Genomic DNA, 23,852 nt, shown 5'->3' with positions numbered 1-23,852 from the left:
TCTGGGGCACCCACTCCATGAATCTAATACTCTTTGGAAGAATCAAAATCAGTAAGCTGCCCTTTAGTAGAGAAAAGATGAAGAAATAACTGATTCAGGAATTGATACTTAGTTGTTAACTAGTTCACAGAAAAGACTACCCAATTTCTAATTATTTCCTGGGACATTCCAAAGGCACCAAAATGTGAGGATATCTGCGGGGTTGGGGGAGGGGGTGGGGTGTGTGTGTGTGTGTGTGTGTGTGTGTGTGTGTGTGTGTGTGTAAAGCCTGGTGAGAGACCACAATTTCAAAGACCAAGCAAGTGGTAGCTTGTAATGTTAAGAATGTGAGTTCCTTGATTGCAGTATGGTCTTTCCTCTTTTCTGCTTCTTCACATGTTCTGTTTTCCAAGTATGCTTCCTTTTTTTTGCCCTCTGTTGCAATTGGGCAAAACTGCAGTTCTATGCAGTTTTAGAAGGGTGAGGGGAAGATGGCACTGAGGTAGGAAGAGTTTCCAAGGCTTGGAGAGGAGCAAAACTTCAAAATAAACAAGGGAAGAGACACCAAAGTCTGGCTGGCTTTAGACAGCCTAAGTAAATAAAAAAAAAAAAAATGTAGACACAGAGAGAGTCAAAACTTTTGATATAAAGGTGTCAGGCAGCTGCAGCCCCACTTTCTCCTAAGGAGCTCTACAGTCACCTAACGCCTGTTCTCCGGGATCTCATGGTTTGCACTAGGTGAGGAAGAAAAGCTTAAAATCCAGAGAGTTCAGAGATCTGTGCCTCTGTTTCTTCCAGAGCCTTCAAATTCACTGTGCTCTCAACAGAGTCGCCTTCTTCTGACATATATTGTATGCAATTAAAATGCAGTTGTCAGCAAAAACAGTTCCCCTTTGTATATAGGCACAAGTGTCTGAAGGAAACTTCTGGGAAACAGCTCCCTGGATTCTAAGCCTGTAGGTCAGGGGAAGAAAAAAGAAGGAAAAGAAAAGTACATTACTGCCACCTGGTGTCAGGAATTTAGCCTTGTCTCAAAGTTTCAAATTGGTAGTAACTGTGGAAAGCTCCAGAAAAGGCCAGGTCCCTGTGTGAGAGGGTTGGGAAAGGAGACTCTCAGAAATTCCCCAAGCTTCTCTCTGGCAAGAGCACATTGTGTGGAATGCTGCAGCAACTTCAATAGTAGGTTCAACAAAGAATAGGAAACTTACACATGAGGCATCAAAGGAGAACCATCCTCCCAGAGCCATGAGTAGCTTGGTTTCCTCCGAGACAACCCCGTCCAGAATGGGAAATTGGAATGGGCACTAGCTTGCTTGATAAATTCCTGTGGGGAACAACATTTCTGAGTTGATGATGGAGTCAGTATGGTTGTGTTGCAGGTTCACAAAACTAAAGAACCAAAAGAAATCTTCAACATCCTTTCATTGGCTTCACAGAAATGTCTACTGAAGCGTAGAGATACTCCATAACCTGCCCATCAAAGGTCATGTATGGAATTTGTGGCTGGGCTAGGCTATTAAACAGATATTCTGACTCTCAAACAAAATTTTTCCACTCAGGGCCAAAACCTGATTTATTTCCCTCTAAGCCAATACAGCAGCCCAACGCACAACCATAAAAACTCACCAGATCTTGTGTGCTATTAATTATCAGCATCTGGGCATCCAAAGACAAGCAGTTCTCCTGGCTTTTTTCCCAATTAAATGAGGCAGAGGAAAATAGGTAACAGTTTTCTTCATGCCAGAGCCAGTCTTGGGGACAAGGACCTAAGAAGTATGAAATACCTAATCAGTGAGTTATGCCTGAATAAAAATATTTCTATAATTCTTTTATTTTTATTTATTTATTTATTTATTTATTTATTTTTTAACTTTGTTTGAAACTAGCCCCCGTGCTACAGAGCTGTGAGGCCAGCTTCAGTTTTACTTTTCCTCCTTTTACGACCACCAAGGCTGGTGTTCAGATCCGACGGGAAAGGGAACCGGAGGGTTATACTATAATTCTTAAATCAAGTCTCCCCTCAGGGTTCTCACATGCATACCACCTCTTCTTCATTAGATTTATACCTAGATTCTACAAGTACCTCAATAGCCCCAGAGTCTTCGTTGCTCCATTTTTTGGGGGGGGAGTAAAAGAAAAAGCATTCTAATTTTATTAACCTAAACTAGAAAACAAGTCTATTAAAAGCAAGGCTTGGGTGGGGATGTAATGGTAGAATTTGATCTATTTTTTTTAAAAGTTATGTTTGGTAAAATGGCAGTGAAAGTTGGGAAAATAAGAACTTAAAAGCCATTTGGCTATTTAAGAAAGTGTGCTTGTGTATTGTCAAACTTCATGTCCTTGAAAAATGAATTTAGGCTTAAATATCATGCCTTCTAATTTAAGACACATGCTCTGTGTGTAGTAGCTCATATGTGGCTCTTGAGTGCTAGAGTTGTGGCTAGTCTGCATTAAGATGTGCTGTAAGTATAAAACACATACATGATTTTGAAAACTTAATATGAAAAAAAAATATCCCATTAATACTTTTTATACTGATTAGTGCTGAAAAAGTATTTCAAATATATTGGGTTAAATAAAACATTACTAAAATTAATTTCATCTCTTTCTAATTTTTAAGTGTGGTTACTAGGATATTTAATGATGCACACATGGCACACACTTTATTTCTTTTGAATAGAGACATTCTAAGGAGAACAGTATATTGATAAAAGTGAGCATCTTAATCTCAGTAGGATTTCAGAAAATAAGGAGATTTCAGTTGCAAAATCCTCACAGAGTCCAAAAAACCCAAATGAGGCCTAAGCAATAAAAAAATATGAAAAATAAACAAAAATGTCTATGTGTTTATGGATATTTTAAAGGACTCGCCAAATCTTCCTTCTCCTCCTCCTCTTCCCTATTGATCATCATCATCATCTTCTTCATCATCATCATCTCTTCTCTGTGTTAGTAGCGCTTGGAATCTCTCGAATAAGAAACATTTTGGCCTATGCTATGACCAAAAATGTAAAAAACAAAACCAAACAAAATCCTTGAGAAAGGCAACTTCTTAATTTGTATTATCATTGTGGCACAAAAGCATTAGATAATTTTATAAGAGTAGACTTTATCAGAGAGGAGAAAGTAGCAGGGCACTGAACTATAGAAGAAGAAAGTGAATGAAAAAGGGCATAAAAAGGCCAGGATGAAAGCAACAAAAGCAAGTTTTTATTGCATTTTTCAATTTGCCTAGTCCCATCATTTCATGTAAAAGGAAAGAATATACAGGGGTGGAAAAAAGAAGTTTACAGTTTGAGTACACAAAACACAGAGTTTACTCTTGTATTATTATTTATTAATTGTTGTATTATTTATTATTATTATTATTAACCTTCTTTTAGCCCACCCATGTATTTGGGTTTTGTGGACTAAAAGGCAGTCTAAGCAGGTTTGTCAAGCTATGACAAAGCGAGAAAGACATGTCTCAAAATGTGGTATTCAAGTAATCTGTATTTATTTTAATTATTACGTATGTAATTATTATTTAATTATGATTTTTATTTAACAAACACAATAATTGTTGGCAATACTTTATGTGTATTAGCTCATCTAATCCTCATAACAGCACTGTGGCATAGGTACCATTCATTTTCTTCATTTGACAGAGAAAATGGGAATGGGAAGCTAGGCAATCTAAACTTGAGCATCTCTGTGTTTGATCCCCATATCACACCACTAGTCAAACTTCGGAGTTGGAGTTAACTGAGGGAATATTCTTTAGTGTCCCTCATGGCAATTGATATATAATCTTGGGGTAAACCCCCCATTTTTAAGAAACTACTTGGGTGATAATTTTGTACACTAAAGGTTGAGAACCACCATTAATTCTGGGGCCAAACGTGAAGTTTATTACTGTGAAGACCCTGAATCTTTCTAGTTGGATGACCTCAAGCAAACCACATGTGGTAATTTCTCAGAGTTCCTCCCTCTTCATATATACACAAAGGACCACAGACTTTTTAGTAAGAAAGACAAAATTTGTCTTAAACTTGAGAAAACTGACACTTATTTCCATATGGAATTTTATTATTAATGTTTTTTGAGAAACTGCTTGATAAAAAGGCAGTACTGTATTTGCTATTACAACTAGCCTTTACCTGACACTGTCAAGGAATGGAGCACATCACCTAGTTTATCCGCCAGTGAAAGACATATTACTTGTTATTTTTAATTAGTTATCCATGCCTGGAATCTTAGGGAGATGGTTCTGCATGGTCCTGATATAAATTTAATTCCATGCAACTGATAAACAAAAAATGTTTTTACAGCTCCACCTGTGAAATAAACCTTTGGTTGGCATGTAGCTGTATCTGCCTATATAAACATTTGTATCCTTGACATACTAACTTTTTCCTTTAAGCCTTCTTTGAAATGGAGTATTCTTTTATTTCCCCAATAGCTTCCTCCTTAATGAGATTAAATACATGTTTGACACTAGTTAAAGATTAGTTTGTCTATAAATTTCTGCTTATTTTGGAAGTTTAACTAACCTTGTAAATGTTAAAGGGATTATAAACTGCAAAACTTTATATAAAACAACTGATCATTATTATTATCATTTAACTTATCTGGGTTTCAGTTTTTGTATATAAAATAAAGAAAGCTATGGTTATCTGTGAACTCTTATTACACCATATTTATCCAAAGAAATGACATGATTGAGATTCCCTGAGCGTACAAGCAAGAAACTGGAGATAACGCCTGTTTATTAGTGGTACTTAGTTATTAATGCTTAGCATAGCGCTCCATATGCCTTCAAGGAAGCAATATACTTCATCTGAAACCCTCTAACTCTCTTTATGACTGAAATCATATGCATGACAATTACAATTTGCAGAAAGACTAAATAAATCAGATAATTTCTATAATAATCCCAGAGTTTTCATTATCATCTTCTTATAGGTGTTACTATTTCTACCTGCCTCCTAGAGTCTGAGTCTGTTACACAGCTGAGATCAATTCAATTCTTCTCACAAAAACTGACTACCTGTGTCCCACATACTTTTGTCTTATTTGAAGTAGCTGCCTACCACTTCCAAGCCAGCCTATCTTCATTGACTCAGTTTAAATTGCTATAGTACAGCCATGGCTGGTATGGCTCAGTAGGTTGAGCACCAGCCTGTGAACTGAAAAGCCTGAAGTTTGATTCCTGGTCAAAGCACATGCCTGACCTTTTATTGGGGTCAGGTCCCCAGTTGGGGGTGTGCAAGAAACAACTGATCGATGTTCTTCTCACACAATGTTTCTCTCCCTCTCTCCCTCCCTCCCTTCCTCAGTCTCTAAAAATAAATAAATAAAATATTTTAAAAAAAGAAAAAATAAATTGAGGTCGTAAACTTTAAGAGAGTGTCATAGAATAAAGCTAAAATAGAGGTAGGAGTTCCAGTGACAGAGGAGACTCTTTAGGAGAAGAAATCAATGATTAAGGATACATTGGAATGGAAAGAGATGAGAATCAGTGGCGAGCAGTGAGGGTAGAAGCATTCTTCCAGAAAATTCTCAAAACTAGAATTTTAAAAAGAAAGAAAACTCTTATGGGGATGGAAAATTTAAATCTACCAAAAGTGTGCTTAATTAAATCAGGTATTTTAAGAATTCAATGTAGGATAGAGTGAGGATAACAGACATAGAGAACTTCTGGTATAGAACATTATGAAATGATGTTATAACATTATGTAAATAATGATACATATATCAATATGCCAATTTTGTGCCCAGAGGCTTTTCAAAAAAAGAGTTAAAAGATTAGCTTCCAATATCCCTCCTTACGCATCCCTCACCCATACCTGAAAAATTTGCTGCTTTCTTCAGAACTTCTTGGAGATTCAGGTTCTGCTGATGAAGTTCCATTTGTTTTTTGGATTTCTCTTCCAGTTCCTGAGCAAGCGTTTCAATCATTTCCTTGAGTTCCGTCTGTAATTCATGGCAAGCTTTTTCCTCCTGTTTCTGGGCTAAAAAATGTCCCTCCAGTTTCTTTTCCTGGTGAGTAAGGTTTGCTTGCTGTTCCTTTAGAAGATTGGACACCTGGGATACTAAATTACAGCTGAATTAAAACTTTATTTCTAATCCCCAATAAAAATATCCACTGAATATTGAAGAAATCAGAAAACTGAATCAAATAATCTGTTTTGACAACAGATCAATTGCTGGAAAATGACTCAAATTTACTAAAAAATTAGAGATTGAAAGTTATTTGATATCCCTGCAATATTTTTTTTAAGATCAGGAACTTTCACAGATACTGGAATTTAAAGAAATCACTTCCAAGGTTTTATTTGTTATTGAGAGTTACACACAAGTTCAAATAAAACCCAAGATAAGTGTCAGTGGCAAAAAAATATATACAGACAATCTAAGAATAGCCAGTCACCAACCAGACTCAGTGACTATTAGTAAGAATGTCATTAAAGATTTACTGTATTTGTGTCTTCATTCCTCTGACCTTTCTACCCTTTCAGACTACCTGATTCTAAGAATTATGATACCCCATTTTTGAGACACCCTCCCACAGAATTTAAGTGGCTATGTCACAAGAGTCTCAAACTTTTTTTTTTTTTTTTTTTTTTTTGCGCTACAGCCCATCTTAGGAAAGATGGAGATGAAGATTAAATAAAGTTTGCAGAATCAAGCAGGTGACAAATATTCAGGGTCAGGTATCTCAGTTTTAGAAGCTTGATAGTTCAGTACAAAGCAGTATTCTTGCCTGGAAGGCCAGATTTAACCTTGTTGTAAAGTGATCAGAACCTCAGAGAAGGACTCTTTCAACCACCATCACTAGTCAAGAGCTCTTCCCCCTATCATTAGGGAAGAACTTAGTGTTTATCAATTGAAAAAATAAATGACTGTGACCTTAAACAACAATTGAAAAACAAATAACACTTTAAAGGCCTTGATAACCTGGGTCTAGATAGCCAAAATTACTTAGATCTACAACCAAAAACACACAGGTGGATTAGATGGATAAATGGCATCATTTTCTTTCCTTCTTGGCCACTCTCATCCTTTTTTCACTTCCTTTCCTCTGAACAACCTCTTCTCTGTATGCTCATACCATAAATTTAAAGTATGTTTTGTTTTAAAGGTTTTATTTATTAAACCTTTGTTTCTTGTTCTTAACTTTAAATTGGTATTTAATCATCTCTATTCAAACTCAGCCTGAGCTAAATGAGGTACCTTTTACTTTCGGTCCTCCCAGATGATCTTGTGGATAATTAACATCAAATTAGTTTCTTCCTCATTATTTTTGGATTTATGTAGGTTCTGTCTAATGAAGTTATGAAAACTAATTGCAATAAAAACCTATGATTCATAATCTTCATTCCATGCCTCAATCAATATGAGAGAATAGCACAATATACCCATTCATCCTCCCACTCAGTCTAAAAACAGTTTGCCTAACATATATCTAAATCAAGATTGTTTGTGGGTATTCCGAAACATATTTACAAACGATGTTTATAAATTCTCATTTTTTCCTCTATCAGTTCCCCATGTCAGCACTTACACTGCATTATCAGCATAATGATGGTCACCAGTAAACCCAGACAAAGGATCCCTAGAATCACAGACACAGGGCACCACCACCGGGAAGAAAGAAAATGATGACCTATAATAATAGAGGATAAAATCAGAAAGACAAAAAAGACAAAGGCAAGTAATCAAGGGATTCTTTGGATTTTGTCTGAACCTGGTACTTTGCACTACTCACTTCTAGTCCTTCCAAGGACTCTGCAAATAATTCATTATCCATAATTACATGTGAAAAATCTGGACAATTAAAGAAATTAAGTAATTTACTCATTGTCACACAACTGACACAACTAAAGATCCAGAATTCACTACCAGATATTTGACTCTAAGTATCAAATTCTAAAACTTATACAAATACTTTGTCTACTCCCAGGACAATGACTCTTCCAGAAACTCTCAGTCCCTCTTCACTGGATCAGCTTTCCCCACAGGACACAAAACCTGATGTTTTTGATATAGACCAAGTCTATGCATGTAGACACACACACACACATACAAGCACACAAAGTATGTATTATAAATAACATACCACGAATGAATTTGTGGTGTCAAGCAAATAAACTTTAGTCAGTTAATTAACTCAAAGAATTACATCTCAAAGAATTATAAGATAATTTTGTGCTATTCAGCTTTTATTCCATTAAAATTACACATTGAACAGAGATTATTGAGCAAAGAAAACTAGAAATGAAACCTTAATACTCACTTGACTCATATTAATATTATGTTCTATACTTACAACAGTTGTAGCCCTATTGTTATAAGAAAAAAATTCACCATTAATTTAGAAGCAAATAAAGTATGTAACTCACATGTGTATATGTCTAATTATGTGTTCTATCACTTAAAAAAAGGACAGATATTTTGGCTCAGCAGGAAAACATCTCATAATATATTTGGACTCCTCATCTTGCGAAATAAACAACTAAGGCACTGATAATGTTATTTTGTACATGTAAACAAGGAAACTGAAAGATTTAGTGACTTGCTAAGATCACACAGGCATTAAGGTCCCGACATAGGTATTTAATTCAATTGTCAGTAGCTACATGACCTGGAACATTATATCACAAAATACCCAGTGTGAATGTGTAATGATCTAAATTAATCAATGACCAAATATATTCATAGTTGTCCTGTGTCAAAAGCATTTCTGTTAAGCTCTGCAGATCATATGAACAAAACAAAAATTTTGACAGAAAGGAATATGGCTCATTTACTGATTCAAAATTGTTAAGCTCCTAGAGTGTCTGTGGCAAATTACTAGAGGAGAAGTAGAAGATAGCTCTGTCTTGTGCAATTACCTAATCCTATCTTCAGGGGCAACTATCTGTGTCAGTCTTTCAACCAACATTGCCTTTGGTCAGTATCTTAAAGGTACATGCTAGATGATCAAGTATATCCAACATTCTTGAATTCCTGAAGTTTTTGAAGTCACAGGATCCACTCTAGTGCAGGGAAGGCACATGTTCCCATTTCCTATAGTCCATCCTTTGTCCTGTCTCTTATAGGTAGAGAATATTCATCGAACCCCCTAAGCACCCTATCAATTTTCTAATCAGAAAGTAAGCAAATTTTGTATAGTAGGTGACTATCTAAACAGGTTCTAAGAAAAGAATTTACTTCATAGTTGTACTAACAGTCAGCCACTCAGTATTTACTACATGAAGAGTGAATGAATGAATGAATGAATGAATGAGAAAATCTGTATTGTTAACTCAAAGGTTTACCTATAAATGCCAGTACTGTTTTCATATCAAATTAAGTTAATCAGCTCAAATGTTAAATTGTTACATGCTCACACTTGATTTTGCTATTGAGAGAAATTTTTATTTTGTTGATGGAAACATAACCTGGGATGTCTTATCCAAATTTGTATAACTTCCCTTTTTTATATTTTATTCCTTCCTTTCAAAATGGATATAAGATAAAAGGCAGTCTATCTAGATTGTCTGTGGATTTGGGATTATAAATTAATTTTTACTTTAGCAGTTTAACTTACTGTGTATATCAAATTATAATTTTTCAAAAATGGTATATAATAAAACAAAATTATGTTAAACTATACTGAATATTATTTTATCTGCTTTGGATAGTTCATAAAATATACCCAGTTTTTGCAATGTCTCAAAAATTATTATAAAAATAATCTTGTATACACTGGGTAAATTCAACATTTTTTGAACAATCTGATGAATTGGATTCTGGATAAATGTGAGATTATGATATAATCCTAGCTCTATCATTTACTAGCTGCATAAAAATGGGTAATTCAGTGAAACCTGCTCCCCAGCTAGTCCTCTATAGAAGGAAGATAATAGTCTTAATCTCAAAAAGTGAAGATTCAGAGAAATAATGCATGTAAACTGAATAGCATAGAACATAGTAAATGTTCAATAAAAGTTATCATCATTGTCTACTACATCATCATGCAAACCAAGTTAGTTCATTCTTCTTCATCATCATGATCTTTATGATCATCATCTCCCCTGCATTTGACTTGCTTTTTTTTAAGTAAATATTATTAAGTCTTTACTCTCAAGTGTTTTAGTTCTCTAATCATATATTCAGTTAATTTACATGCTTAAGCTAACCCTGGGGTTCTGTCCCTATGTACATACACCCACTCCTTGTACCTTTAGCTTTCTCTCCATTTGTCTTCTGATCAGGTTGATCCTTCATAGTCTTGCTCTTGAGGTCATCACAAGTCATATCCAAATTCATTCCAAGAACAAGAAAGTGAAGCAGTCAAGGATCTCTACGCAGTAAAAATGTGTGAGCTCTTGCTGTGGTGTTTAAATAGTTACTGCTATCTAATAGAGTGACTCAATCATTGCTAGGAGGAAGGAGAGGCTTTGCTTCATGTTTGCTGACGCAAATTCTTGGGTTATTTCTATTGCAGGCAGGGAAAGTGGTGATTCTGAGAGTATTTCAGGATGTTTCACTAAGTGATTTATGAAAGGAAAAACTGTACTTTCCTTGAGCATTAGAGAAGAAGAATCTGTACCCACTCTTCAGATAAGGAAGCTGAAATTCAAGTGGGTAAGATACACTAAATTTGTAATAAAGTGTGCATTTATACCAGTTTGATTCCAATATCCGTATTTGCTTGTTTTTCACTGTAGCAGACAATCTCTCTATTGTATTCTCTTTTTTTGTGTAGAGTATGTGAGACCAAATTAGGAACAGCGTGTCTGCCATTTAAAGTTCTACTCTAGGATGCAGTTCTACACACACACACACACGCTCAGAATGAAGTAAATATATTTCAGTCAAATTAGCTTGTAACATACCAGTGTTATTTACCTTTGTCACGCAAGCCCTAGCACACTCCCCTTGACTAGGAGAGCCAGGAAGCAGTGTTGGATCCATCTCTGCATTCACCGTGGTGATTTTCACATAAATAGAATCTCAGGAGACTGTTTTCTATAAGGAATTAATAAATACTGAAATGGTACCACAATGATGAGCACAGCTTATCATTCCCCACAGTGACTCAGTTATTTCATACTCCATCAATATTCTAATGGATTAAAGTGAGACATACAAACACACCTGTTGATAAAATGGACATGACACGTATTTCTGGTGAGCACATCGCATCCTAGCTCTAGTGGCAAAACGGCACCAGATGTTACCAGCGATGGGACCTCAGTTCCTGAGTTTGACAAAGAAAGAATCAGAGCTAAGGGACTCAAATTATAAGTGAAAGTTTATTTAGAAAATTACAGAGGTAGTAGAAGTGAGCCAGCTGGGCTGCGTCAGCTCAAGAAACAAATTACAGAGGTAAGAGGGCCCTTAGGAGAGAGAAAGGTAAAGGTACTGTGCCTGGGGGAAGGAAAAGGAGAAGGGAAAAGTGTGGTGTGCTCCAGAGTGGGGGAGGGGAGCTCCTGCTGGGTCATTTGTCTTAAGGTTTTTATCTGTTTTCCAAAGGCCAAAGGCAGGAATTCTCGGGGAGGATCTCTATAGAATATTTGTCAGCTTTATGCTGATGTGCCAAAGACAGATTTATTCCCAGGCTTCATCTGTCCTTGGGTATGGTTGGCACAAATTGCATTAATTGGATTTCTGTTATCTATCTTTCTGAGTAGGGTGGTTTAAGCTATTTATCCTCTGGTTGGGGAGAGGTGTAAACCATTTACTCCTAAGTGTCCTTGGTTAGGGAAGATAGGATCTTGTGGTTTACTAGATGGCTGTAAACTGCTGGCCACATAACTGTCTCAATTTCCCTACCTCACTTGCCCTGGCTTGGTACCCTGTCTCACTAGTACACTTTATGGATTTTCCTGTTAAGAAGTGTCTTGAAAGGATACATGTAACTATATTTAAAGCACCCAGATATACATAGCACCAGAAAGGATTGTATTCTTGAAAGGAGACCTAAGCTTGAGCTAGATCTCTCACTTTCTTTTTTAGGTTGAAAGTAAATATCATTTTTTTAATTTTTAATTTTTTTTAGAAATACATATGAAATGTTTATTTTAAACACTGAGTGTTAGTACTTTTAATATTTGACAAAATTTCTATGTATTTTTCTACTAGAGAGACAGAATATTTATTGTCTGTTAACCATTTGTATTTTTTCTTTTGTGATCGTGTGGTTATGTCCTTAGTATGTTTTTCTAATGGTGTTCATGTCTTTTTGTATATTGTTAAGCTGTTGTTCCCACTTTGCTCACCTTACCCTCCCTTACCCAGACTGACCCAGCCTCACCTTCTCCCCACCCCCAGCCAAACCCCACACTGTTGTCCATGTCCATGGGTTATGCATAAATGTTCTTTGGTTAGTCCCTTTACCATTTTTCATCCCTTCTTCCCACCCTCTCCTTTCTGGCAGCTGTCAGTCTGTTCTATGTATCTAAGCTTCTATTACTTTCTTATTTCTTTGTTTATTGTGCTCATCAGATTCCACATATAAGTGAGGAGATCTCTCTGACTTCTGATATTCACTTCCACACTTCAACAGCAAGATCCAAAAGAGCATAAGCATCCACTTCTGGATGGGTCAACATTCGTGGGAAGGACAGGACCTGAGGATGAGTTTTATAAATCCTATACTCCCTTCAAATACAATTTGTTTCTTAATTTTTCTGTTTTTGTAAGTGGACTATTTAATTTTTCCCCTCTCTCTAAAATTTCTCCATTTTCCCGCCACCACTCCCCCCTTGCCCCACCCATGCCAACTTCCCACCCTCCATCCTACCCCCCTTTTGGCTTTGTCCATGGGTTCTTTTACATGTTCCTTGATGACCCTTCCCATTCTTTCCCCCATTATCCATCTCCCCCCTCTCCTGTGATTACTGTCAGTTTGTTCTTTATTTCAATGTCTCTGGTTATATTTTGCTTACTTGTTTATTTTGTTATTAGGTTCCACTCATAGGTGAGATCATATGTTATTTGTCTTTTACTAGTTGGCTTATGTCACGTAGCATAATGCTCTCTAGATCCATCCATGCTCTCACAAAGGGTAGGAGCTCCTTCTTTACTTCTGCTGCATAGTATTCCATTGTGTAAATATACCACAGTTTTTCAATCCACTCATTTATTGGTGGGCACTTAGGTTGCTTCCAACACTTGACTACTGTAAATTGTGCTGCTATGAACATTGGGGTGCATAGGTTCTTTTGAATTGGTGTTTCATGATTCCTAGGGTATAATCCCAGCAGTGGAATTGCTGGGTCAGAAGGCAGTTCTATTCTTAGTTTTAAAAATCCCTCTCTACTTAACTTCTACACATAGAATTACCATCACCAATTTCTTTTCTCCTCTCTTTTTATATATCTAGCTGTGCATGTATTGATTTGCAATTCCATTAATGTCATTTCACCTCACCAGCTAAATTACAAGTCCTTTAAAAGTAAAGATAAACCCCTTTATATTAAGAAAATTCATTCTTCCTTACCACTCTGGCACACCATAAAAATTGTGTAATATTCTGCAAAGAGTAGAGAGTTAATATGTTAGCTTCTTAACTATAAACACATAGATAGCATAAACTGGATTTTTTAAAATACAAAGAAATTTAACAGAAATACATTTTAGTTCTTTTATTTTGAGGAAGTGAAACAAAAGCTTAGAATGTTTAGGTGGTTTGTTCAATATCTCTTTTCTGTTCAATGCCAGACAAGAACTCGGCTCGCAGTTTTTTCTATTATGCCAGTTAATTAAAAAAAAAAGAAACAAACAAACAAACAAACAAACAAAAAACCCATACGTGACGGCTGAGATAATATAAGTCCAGTATAAACACCTCTTGAAATAACTCAGAAAGAGACTTTTCAGACCCCACAAGCAGAGACGATGCACTGCCTGGCCGGCTGTAAAAGTGCACTGTGAAGTAGAGAACACCCAGCCAGCGTCACTCTCAATTTTCTTCTGACTTCCGTCAAACTAGAAGCGCATATTGAGGAACCACAACATGGAGAGTTTGACAGTCACCATCTTCTGGGTGATCCAGCTCCTCAGAACAGCCTTTTATGCCTTTCCTTACTCAAGCCTGATAGAAACAAGTGGTTCCTCTCTTTGTTTGTGGTAAAACTTACTTGACAAGACGTTTACCGTTTGAGCTGTTTTTAAGTATGCAGTCCAGTGACATTAAGTTCATCCATATGATTGGGCAACCATCACCACGCTTCCTCCCCAGAATGTTTTCATCTTCTCTAACTGACACTCTGTACTCATTAAACAATAACTCCTACGATGGTTATTTTTGTGTGTGCACTTGTCTGGGCCCCAGGGTGCCCAGATATTTGGTCAAACATTATTCTGAGTGTTTCTTCGGGTATATTTTGGGGTGAGATTAATATTTTAGTGATGAGGGTAAAGTGTATCTCCCTCTGTAATGTGACTAGGCCTCATCCAATCAGTTGAAACTCTAAACAGAACAAAAAGCTAACTCTTCTCCAAATAAGTAAATTTCTCCAGCAGACGGCCTTTGGATTGGAACTATATCCTGGGTCTCATATTTGCGAGTTTCTATAGTTGCATGAATCAAGTCCTTATAATCTATCTCTTTCTTTGCATACACATCCTATTGGTTCTGTTTCTCTGGAGAACCTTGACTAACAAAACTCCCCTCTCCTTCTTCCTCCCAGCTCCTGGAAAGTACCATTCTCTTTTCTTTCTCCATGACTTTGCTATCGTAGGTACGTTACATAAGTGAAAGCATATGACATTTATCCTGTTGCATATAACTTATTTCACTCAGCATAGTGTCTTCAGGTTTCATTCACATTGTAGCATATGTCAAAATTTTCTTCTTTTTGAAGACTAAATAATATTCCATTATATATATAGACCACGCTTTGTTTATCCATTCATTCATTGATGGGCATACTGGATTGCACCTGTTTTTAAAGATCCAGGGGTATAATTCCATAACCCTCGTGTGGCAGATAGCTGGGCAGACTTGGCAGACTTTAAGCGGTCCTCATTATCCCTGCCTCCTCGTGGTCATGCCCTTGTTAATCTCCTCACTTGGAATATGGGTGGAATTTGTGCCTGGGAGTGTAACGAAGGTGATGGAATGTATGGGATCATGTATATGTGATTATATAAGGTAGAGTTTCTCTCCCTCTTCTCTTTCTCTGCCTGGATTTAAAGAAGCAAACTTACATGATACCACTACCACAAAGAAATGAATTTGCTAGGGAAAGCTTGGAAGCATATTCCTCTTCAGTTGTGCCTTCATATGAGAACACAGTCCAACAAATACCTTGACGGCAGCCATGTGAGACCTTAAGCAGAGAACCCATCTAAGCTGCGCCCCTACTTCTCACTCACAGACAATGTGAGATAATACATGCTGTTTTGTAATTGCTATTCATATTACAAGGCACATAAAACTAATAATCCTGTCACAAACTTCATCCTCCTATTTTGTTAAAAGTCCTTAAATTTAATCTTGTCATTGACTTTCAAGGCCTCTGAAGTTGCTACTCAATATTCAGGCTGAAGAACTGGTTTATCTGATAAAGACACTTCTTAGTGGAGGGGTTGCCGAATGGAAGTGGGCTCTTCGGCTGTCCTATTCATTTTTGAAATCCTGGTTGTTGCTCACTGCTCAGCTCTTTATCACTCATGCTTGATGCTTCAGAGTAGTATCAGTCCTGGCCTCTATTTCACCGAGGCGCAGAGAGGAAGGGAATCTGGTCATTTGACTTTGGCAAGGTCAAAAGGAGAATATTCAAAGGAACCAGAACTAAGTAATTCTTTAGCCTCGCTTGTTACAGCTATTGTATAACAATTCCCTGAGGCATAGATGAAAAGGCAGGGGTACATGTGCCCTCCATTGGTTCCACTCCAAGTCCTTAACGACCTGTGTATAAGCTAATGATTCACAAGCTTAATGGGACTACAAGATTGTGTTGGATTGTAATGAAATCAGTTCCCTTTCCCTCAGCTACTTGCCCTTCCATTGTGTACCTTCTTCAGTCTTCCTTCTTGCATGGAGCTGAACTCAGAGCTAAAATTGTCACTTCCATTAGGAGAATCAAAGAGCTTATTTTTCCAGGAAGTAATCCAGTGAAGGGGAGGAAAAAAAAAGTGGCACTAGTAATTCTAAGAAAAGTAGCTACCAGGTCATCAACAGAATCTGATTTTGTTCAAACCTGTAAAGATGCTGTAGGGCAAAAAGTAGATGGTAATCACATGGCAGGAAAGTGCTCTGGGAGGGGGAAACGGTCATGTTAATTGGCAAACCTGTTTGTGCAGGGGAAGGCAGGCATGATTATGAGCATAGATGGCCAGGATAGCAAGGGAAACTACCCAATGAACTGAAATGTCAGTAAAGGTAAAACATGGTCATGGAAACCATAAGAAGCATAGGGAATATCAGTTATCCATGAAGGTGAGGGTCATTGGTAAAACTGATTGGCAATCAAGATCATCATAGTTAACATTTATAAAATGCTTATCAGGACAATTATATGCACTTTACACACATTAACTTATTTAATCTCTATCAATCTATGAAGAAACATCATCATTATTATTATCACCCCATTTTATATATAATGAAACTTAACCAACAGAGAGATGTAATAACTTGCTCAATATAATGCAGCTAGTAAGTGACACAGCAAGTATTTAACCCTAGAAAACCAAGCTGGATTCTTAGCCGTGACACGATACTATCATTCTGACAAGAGAAAGAGGAAGGAAGGGTGAATGATGCCACCCATGTATACATGGCAAGAAATATTATCAAAATACCTTCATGTCTCTGATTGTATTTTCTCCATAAAATAAGACCTAGGGCAGGTCAAGTGTACATTCTACTCTTGTTTTATGAATGAGAATATTAAGGACTGGAGAAACAACATAATAACTCGAGGGTGGAGGGCCTGGATTAGATTTATGTTCTCCTTTTCCTATGAAATACCTCCTATCTTGCTAAGCTTTCTGCTTAAATTTGGAAAATTCTGTTCCCCTAACAACTTCCTTACCTTTTTTTTTCTTTAATAAAAAAAACGGTGCTGCTCATTAGTTTTGGAACTGACTGGTTTCTAATCATCAATGTCATAGTGGGATTTTCTGGTTGATTTCCTTAGCTAAGAATAACACTAAGTTTATATTCTCCATCTTCACACATTGTCATGCTGTGCGAGGGCGCTTAGTTAGAATCAGTCCCAGTTTCCTTTAACAAAAGGATCTGAAAAGCGGTTGTTTTATTCAGTTCTTAAGAGATAAATATATCTGTGTAAACTAATGTCTAAGTATCTTCTGAAGTACTTTGTATTAAAAATTTTCAATACTTTTCATGAGGTAAAAGATTACCAATTTATGTATAAATAATTTAAACAGCATTCATTTGTCCCTGTTGATATTTTTCTTCAGAAACATTCTATGATTCTATGCCTTTTCCATATGTGTTTAATTTTACTCTTAACTTAGATTTTATTTGAGAGAGAGGTGTGTTTTTGAACCCAGTTTTTTGCTTTGTTTTGTTTTGTTTAATGTGTCCGTCTGACTTATTTGCTTTGATGGGAATCTGAGTCACAGTGGAGGGGGATTTCGTGGACAGGACCCAGAAATTCTAATCTCTAAATCTGCTTTCTCCAAAGATGGGATGGATTTCCAGTTCATGTGGCAAACTCTTCGGTCCTACTCCAATGATTAGAAATAAATGACCCAGAACCAGGAGAGCTGATTATCAACACAGTGAAGGGGAGGATTTCAGAGTAAGAGAGGAGGGCTAATCACATGGGGGACCAGCAAATGGAGTTTGGCAGGGTGAGTTTCAACCTTCAACAGTCACCCTGCTGTTCTGTGGTGAAGAACCGAGAGTGTCTCCCCTTTTGTGATGGAGAAGAGCAGTCTGCTTTGGATCCTCCTCTAAGTCAAGTTTTTCATCACTGCCTAGAAAAATACTTAATTCAGAAGACTGATGTGTCTTCCTTTTGGGGGCAGTGGGGGAAAGTGAAAGACATGTAGAAAGGATTAATAGTAAAAAGAAAGAAAAGACAAAGGGAAACAAATGCGGAGACCCTGAAATCAGAAATAGAAACAGAAAAAGGAGCCAGGATGAAAGGGAAGGGAAGGACCACAGAAAAATAAAAGCCTAGGGGAATAAGGAGAGAGAGTGGGCGGGGGGCAGGGGGGGAGAGAAGGAAAGAATGATTTATTGCTAAGAAAAGTTCCTCTCCTAAGTTCTCTAGATCCAGAAGTCAGACAAGGCACAGGGCATGGAGAGGAGGTAACAGACGCCGGTGCACGATCCTGAAGAAGCAGGAGCTCAGCCCAATGGGAGTGAAAGTCCACGCTGTCTCGGGTTCCACCCTGGTGTATTTCATCCAGGTATGTTGTGAAAACACAGGAATAAAGCTTTTGTTTTTGTTTCTCAGATAAACCAACTCTCAGAAGAATCTGAAGGAAAAGGAATAAAGGGAAAAGACATACATAAAACAAAGGGGGTAGTGGGAAACAAATAACTAGAATGTTTCCTTAGTGTTATAGGGTGATATAGGGCTGGTGTGATGAATGACAACATAATGAAACAGGAGACAGAAATTAGGGCAACTGTAGGTACAAGTAAGATAGCTTCGGCAATTCGGAAGTGCCACTGAATTGTGCATATTTCTCTCTTTTAGCATCACGTCACCCATCGCTTAATTTCCAAGTAAATTATCACAACTAGCTAAGTAATTCTCCTAAACAGAGTTTCCCATATCAGCCCTAACATTATTCTTGAAATGTATCGGGGCCTCCAGGTCAGAAATAAGTTGAGCGGGAAAAGTCTGTTAAAATAATTGAGATCTTTTATTTCTCCCCACTAAAATTTGGAAGCCCCTGAGTAACTAATTCATTAGCTGGGAGAGGGGCTACTGGCCTGAGGGACTCTGGACAATTATTAAGGGAAAGTTTACAGAGATATGAAATCTATTAAGGACAGCAAATAAAGAAACTGCCTACTATCAGGTTCCTGAACAAGTTCCTAGGAAGGAGGGGGCTGTCTGTTTCACTTCCTGTATACCAGTTAAACAAATTTCTGAAAATCCATTTCTTTTTTTTCCCTTGTATTCTCTTGTTGCTCCCTTTTCTCTCCCTTGACCTTCCCTTCCCTTCTTTTCTCTTTACAGATCTGAAATAAGTATTTTATCTTCTAAGTAATTTAGCAGTTTCTAGCCTTTAGTCAAGAAAATGAAACAAAGTACCAAGGCTGGGTTGAAGAAACATACACTTTTTCATCCTAGTGGCTAACTATTTTAAATTTAAACAAAACCACAATTTCTCAAATGTTATCAGCAGAGGACAGCCCTTGGTCTTTTTGCAAAGTCCTTTTCTGATTGTCAAGAGTATGAGTGTATCCAACCACCCATAAAATCCAATAAGAATAAATCTCTCTCTCTTAGAGGACCTTCGTGGTCTTTGTTGTTGATTTCCTGAAATATCAAGTCTTTCAAGTTATTGGAAGAGAGTAGCTATCCAATAAATAAGTTTTCCCCCTTCCGTCTTCTCTTATATAGTGATTGATGTACTGAGGAAATGAAAAGGAGCAGTGGGTTAGAATTCAGTTTGCACTGGGAAAGAATTAGGAAGACAATAACAACACCCTAAGATGAATGGACAGATCAGGAAATTTCTGGGACAAACAAATTGATAGTAAATGCTGCCTCTCATTCACAAAGGCAGTGATGCTCAACCATCAGCACCATCAAAGAGAGAGAGAGAGAGAGAAGAAACAGATTAGAAATGCTCTTCCAGGCTCTCCCTCCTCAAATGTAATAATGCATAGGCATGGAGGGAGATGAAAACAAATAGTCCTAACTGTGTCTGACCTTATGACCTTGTCCTTGTATTAACACTGCCCTCACCAATTGATCTAACATAGCATAGGCATGAGGAACTGACAGGCTGCTGGGTGGGGAAGACCAGACCATTTCCCTGTCTGAGACCATTTCCTTGTCTGAGATGATTTCCCTTCCTACAGCTTCCTTGGGCAAGATGTGAAGAGAGCTGTGTCAGTCCTGAACAGTAAGTATCAGAGAGTCCAAACTGGGAGGAAGGAGAGACAGACATAAACATCAATATACGAAACAAGGTCAAGATGCCATCAGATATCTGCAACTTCCCTTTTGTCTACTTAAATGGGCATCAATCCACTTATCTCACAGACTGGTTATCCCGAAATAAAAGCATGCATTTGAGTCATCCTAAATACTCAGAATAACACTGCTGATAGCAATTTTTTCAAAGCCAATCTTCCTATCAAAGCAGAAGACTTAATCTCAATTTATGCAGTCATAGAGATTTGCAGTAGACTTTCTTACCCTTGTTTTTCAGTGACTCATCAAGACAAATTGGATTCAGTATCTTAGTCACAGGCAGATACATTTGGGTGATTTCCAAAGGTACATCACAGCTTCAAATCTAAAGAACTTTCTTTTATTTTTTAGGGCATGTTAATATTTATTGCAGAATTTACTTAGCTATTACTTTAAAATAGTCCTTAATGTAAGCCTGTCACAGTTAAGATTTATGGAGACATAAAGATAAAAAAGGGAAAAGATTCATTCACTTGGAGGTAAACCAGTAAAAAAAAAAAAAAAAAAAAAAAAAAATCAGAGACAGTTTAGATAGAAGACTTACTCAGGCTGAAGGAAAATGCGTATTTAGCCGTGGGAAGGGTTTCCCACCAGCCAACTATGTTACATCCAAGGGAAGTAGTGATGGCTGTGCTTTCTTTCATATCATCTTTGAGATTTTAGACATCACCATAGGAAGTCATTTTTAATAGAATCAGAATTGTAATGTTGTAGAACTAAAGGGGGCTTTCAACAAATGGGGAATGTGAGAAAATCCAGAGGAGACATAATTCAATGAAAAACCCAACTGTATGCTCCACACCTGTGTGACCAAAGAGAAGCTATAGAGTGCATTTCAATAGATTTCAATAGATCACTATATCAGAAAATATTATTAAATTTACTTATCTTTAAAAAGAAATATTTTTCTCCCCTCTCCTCCCCACTCCTGAGTTTATCCTATACTCCTTCTCTCATGTAATCCATATTTTTTATCTGTATAGAGAAAATTTATAATTGTGCTAGTTAATTCAGAATATTTAATTAGCTTTTGTCATGGTGCAGTTGGTTTCTACATTTTCTGCCTGTTTTATTTTGCCTCAGCCATTATGTAAATCAGTTTTGATTATTAATGTGAAAATTTAAGACCCTTTTTTATGGTGGGAGTTTGTGTGGTTTTTGGTGGCCCTTTTTTCAACAACTTGCAAAACATAGATTACAAAAGTCATTGTATTGCCTTCATGCTTATAACTGAAATTACTCTTAAGTTTCAATTTCCTGACCTCAAACATACACAAACATTAACTTTCATATCCACCTTCAAACTCACTCTTTGTAAACTTGCATTAGAAGTTCTTTCTTGTTAACTGTCATCATAACTGTTTACAGTGGTCATGGTTACATTTTCTGTTAATACTATTTCATGATCGCTATTTTAGTCTGTCTTAAAATAATTTACACAACGATTTACACAATGCCATCTATAGTGTAAAACTATTTAAAGCATCCCATTACACAATAGATTCAGCAAGTTACATTGAAGTTAATATAACCTGTGATGCTTTTGTTACAACAAGGTATCATAACAGGCAATGACTATATTTTTATTGCAAAAAACTTTGTTCTTTCTTCATAGTTGCCTGACCACAGACTGGGTACATCTCTGGTATATATGGTAAGTTTTAGCTATAAATCCCACAAAGACATTTAAAAGGGACTTTACTTTTCTCAGAGGTATATTTGTTTTTAGTTTTGGTTTTTTAAAAAAATATTTGACAGCAGGAAAAAAAAATTTGTGTGAGACAGCCAGCCTACTTAGTGGCATCATATGGAGTAAAGTTTCTTTTCCTCATCCCCACCCTATGTGACAATACGCCAGGACTTCCTATTTCAATGTCGTCTCCTCGACCAACATCAACGGCTTATTGTGTACATTCTCCAATCGGTTCTAGTAGTATCCTATAGTGATGACTTCAGTAAAGTAGAAAGCAGCCCCCCAAACCATATCTAATCTCTTGCTAATTGTTCAAAGAATTGACTTAGTTTTGCTGACGAAATAAGGACGTTTATATGTGAAGTGAAAACCTTGGAATGAAAAACCTTATAATTCCTCTGTAAACTATTCACACAAGAATCCAAATGCAGACACAGAGGCTGATTGTGCCAAAGCTGGGAAACAAAGCAGGTCCCAGAGCCCTCACCACCCCGTGGGCTCCCTGCAGGTTGCTGGTGGTCATCGGGGCGCTGCTTCTCCTGTGCGGCCTGACTTCTGTGTGCTTCCGCTGCTGCCTGAGTCGCCAGCAAAATGGGGAGCATGAGGACCGGCCACCCTACGAAGTGACGGTCATCGCTTTTGATCATGATAGCACTCTCCAGAGCACGATCACTTGTGAGTACATTGACATTATACGTGGGAAGAGAACCCAGGTTTAAACAGCCAATTAGGATGGCACAGTGTTATAAAAACACTAACCGGATATTAAAGACTGAGGAACTCAGAGTGGACTTAATCACCAGCAACCTGGTGATGCAGTGACCTGAGCCCTCATGCCTACTGTGTGCACAAATACCGGTCTTGACTGATGATAGAGGGGAGGGAGAGGCGAAATGCTGGAGACAACATCGAAAATGTTTTGTAAGAAGAATTACCCAGCCCATACTTATTTGAAGCTCTGAGCATATCCCTTTTTTAAAAATATCTTGGATTTTGTAAAGTCCTACATTTTCTATCTATAATTTTTATATATCTAGAGAAAGTTGTCATGTGTACTTTCACTTGTTTATTCTCCAAGTCTTGATATACTAAGTCTGAGCCCCAACATCTTTTTGATGATTGTAAGACATTTTATTTTTCTCCTAGTCTCTTCTTTATATTATATCTTTTACAAAAATTGAAGAATAAATACCAGGAAGAACAGCAAGTGGCAAAATACTGTGATATTTATTTTGCAAAGAGAACAACTTTTCATGCCTCCCAGCTCTCACAATCATTTTGAGAAAAGATAAGGAAGAAACAAATATTTCTAAGGAGTGTGCAGTATTAGTAGACTGGCTTAAAAGGATCTAAATCTAACAAGGGTGAGAGATGGGAATACAATTTAGATTATTTAAGGATACTAGAGCAGACAAAATCTTCCCGTAGAAACCGAAGTTGGTTTCTAAGCAAGCCTCACAGGATTTTTCATAACATTTGTGGCAAAGAGCTGACAGTGAGTTTAGACACTTGTTAAAAATAAAGGGAAATTAAGTGTGTTGTAAGTCTAATTTCTGAGGATGCCACGTGTACTGCAGCTCTATTCCTTCTTCCCTCACCAGCCCTGCAGTCAGTGTTCGGTCCTGCGTCCCGCAGGGTCCTGGCAGTGGCCCACTCCCACAGCTCCCTGGGCCAGCTGCCCTCCTCCGGGGACACCCTCCCTGGGTATGAGGAAGCTCTTCACATGAGTCGCTTCACCGTCGCCAGGTGTGGGCAGAAAACACCTGACTTACCCCCAGTGCCAGAAGAAAAGCAGCTGCCTCCAGCAGAGAAGAACTCTTCTCAAGCAGAACACTCTTCAGATTGACGGGAACGTCAGTTTTATAAATAGGGTGAGGGTATCCCTAGAGTAGGTAAAGATGGACAAATGGAATTTTTTTTTTTTTTTTTTTGCTAACTTTCAGAAGATTTAGGGTGACATCTAAGCACCATTTGGTGGGAAAGTTGGATTCCAACTCTTCATTTCCAGCCACATGTATTTTCTGATATGGAATGTTCTAATAAAGAACTTTCATTCTTTATCC

General features: G+C 37.3%; 2 protein-coding genes and 1 non-coding gene across 4 annotated transcripts; 1 reads left to right on the top strand and 2 right to left on the bottom strand.

The window, feature by feature from the left end:
• Positions 1–656: 656 nt before the first annotated feature.
• On the bottom strand, positions 657–10,338 carry OLR1 (oxidized low density lipoprotein receptor 1). Of its 2 annotated transcripts, XM_054590944.1 has the most exons (6): positions 10,188–10,338; positions 7,526–7,627; positions 5,808–6,053; positions 1,606–1,745; positions 1,188–1,303; positions 657–933 (listed from the first exon to the last, which is right to left on the bottom strand). In XM_054590944.1, exons 1-6 carry the CDS (start codon positions 10,273–10,275, stop codon positions 789–791), a joined length of 837 nt encoding a protein of 278 aa, XP_054446919.1. In that variant the 5' UTR covers positions 10,276–10,338; the 3' UTR covers positions 657–788. The 2 variants fall into 2 exon arrangements, with proteins under 2 accessions (XP_054446919.1, XP_054446920.1); XM_054590945.1 differs by lacking the exons at positions 657–933; positions 1,606–1,745 and having other exon boundaries at positions 1,284–1,303.
• On the bottom strand, positions 1,850–1,969 carry LOC129085181 (small nucleolar RNA SNORA61). The gene has a single exon (XR_008530680.1). It is a non-coding gene; the product is annotated as a small nucleolar RNA SNORA61 (small nucleolar RNA).
• Positions 10,339–18,294: 7,956 nt separating the features above from the next.
• Positions 18,295–23,635, top strand: TMEM52B (transmembrane protein 52B). Its single transcript, XM_054590942.1, has 5 exons — positions 18,295–18,348; positions 19,982–20,025; positions 21,712–21,750; positions 22,298–22,464; positions 23,391–23,635. Exons 1-5 carry the CDS (start codon positions 18,295–18,297, stop codon positions 23,633–23,635), a joined length of 549 nt encoding a protein of 182 aa, XP_054446917.1.
• Positions 23,636–23,852: the final 217 nt, after the last annotated feature.

This window comes from Pteronotus mesoamericanus, unplaced genomic scaffold (genome assembly GCF_021234165.1).
Source record: "Pteronotus mesoamericanus isolate MK-2021 breed Mesoamerican mustached bat unplaced genomic scaffold, CSHL_Meso_final scaffold_21, whole genome shotgun sequence".
Lineage (NCBI taxonomy): Eukaryota > Metazoa > Chordata > Mammalia > Chiroptera > Mormoopidae > Pteronotus > Pteronotus mesoamericanus.
Note: the sequence above shows the minus strand (reverse complement) of the source record. Positions and strands in the feature narration are given on the sequence as shown.

What these genes read in the sequence shown, in the direction of transcription:
- OLR1 (XM_054590944.1), bottom strand. Translation starts at nt 10,275, where the DNA reads ATGAATTTGGATATGACTTGTGATGACCTCAAGAGCAAGACTATGAAG. An exon ending in AAATGGAGAGAAAGCTAAAG is followed by an intron (nt 7,628 to 10,187) that starts GTACAAGGAGTG and finishes CTATTATTATAG; the next exon opens with GTCATCATTTTCTTTCTTCC. An exon ending in TCTCCTTTGATGCCTCATGT is followed by an intron (nt 934 to 1,187) that starts GTAAGTTTCCTA and finishes CCTGACCTACAG; the next exon opens with GCTTAGAATCCAGGGAGCTG.
- TMEM52B (XM_054590942.1), top strand. Translation starts at nt 18,295, where the DNA reads ATGGGAGTGAAAGTCCACGCTGTCTCGGGTTCCACCCTGGTGTATTTC. An exon ending in AGCTGTGTCAGTCCTGAACA is followed by an intron (nt 20,026 to 21,711) that starts GTAAGTATCAGA and finishes CTTTCTTCATAG; the next exon opens with TTGCCTGACCACAGACTGGG. An exon ending in TCTCCAGAGCACGATCACTT is followed by an intron (nt 22,465 to 23,390) that starts GTGAGTACATTG and finishes TTCCCTCACCAG; the next exon opens with CCCTGCAGTCAGTGTTCGGT.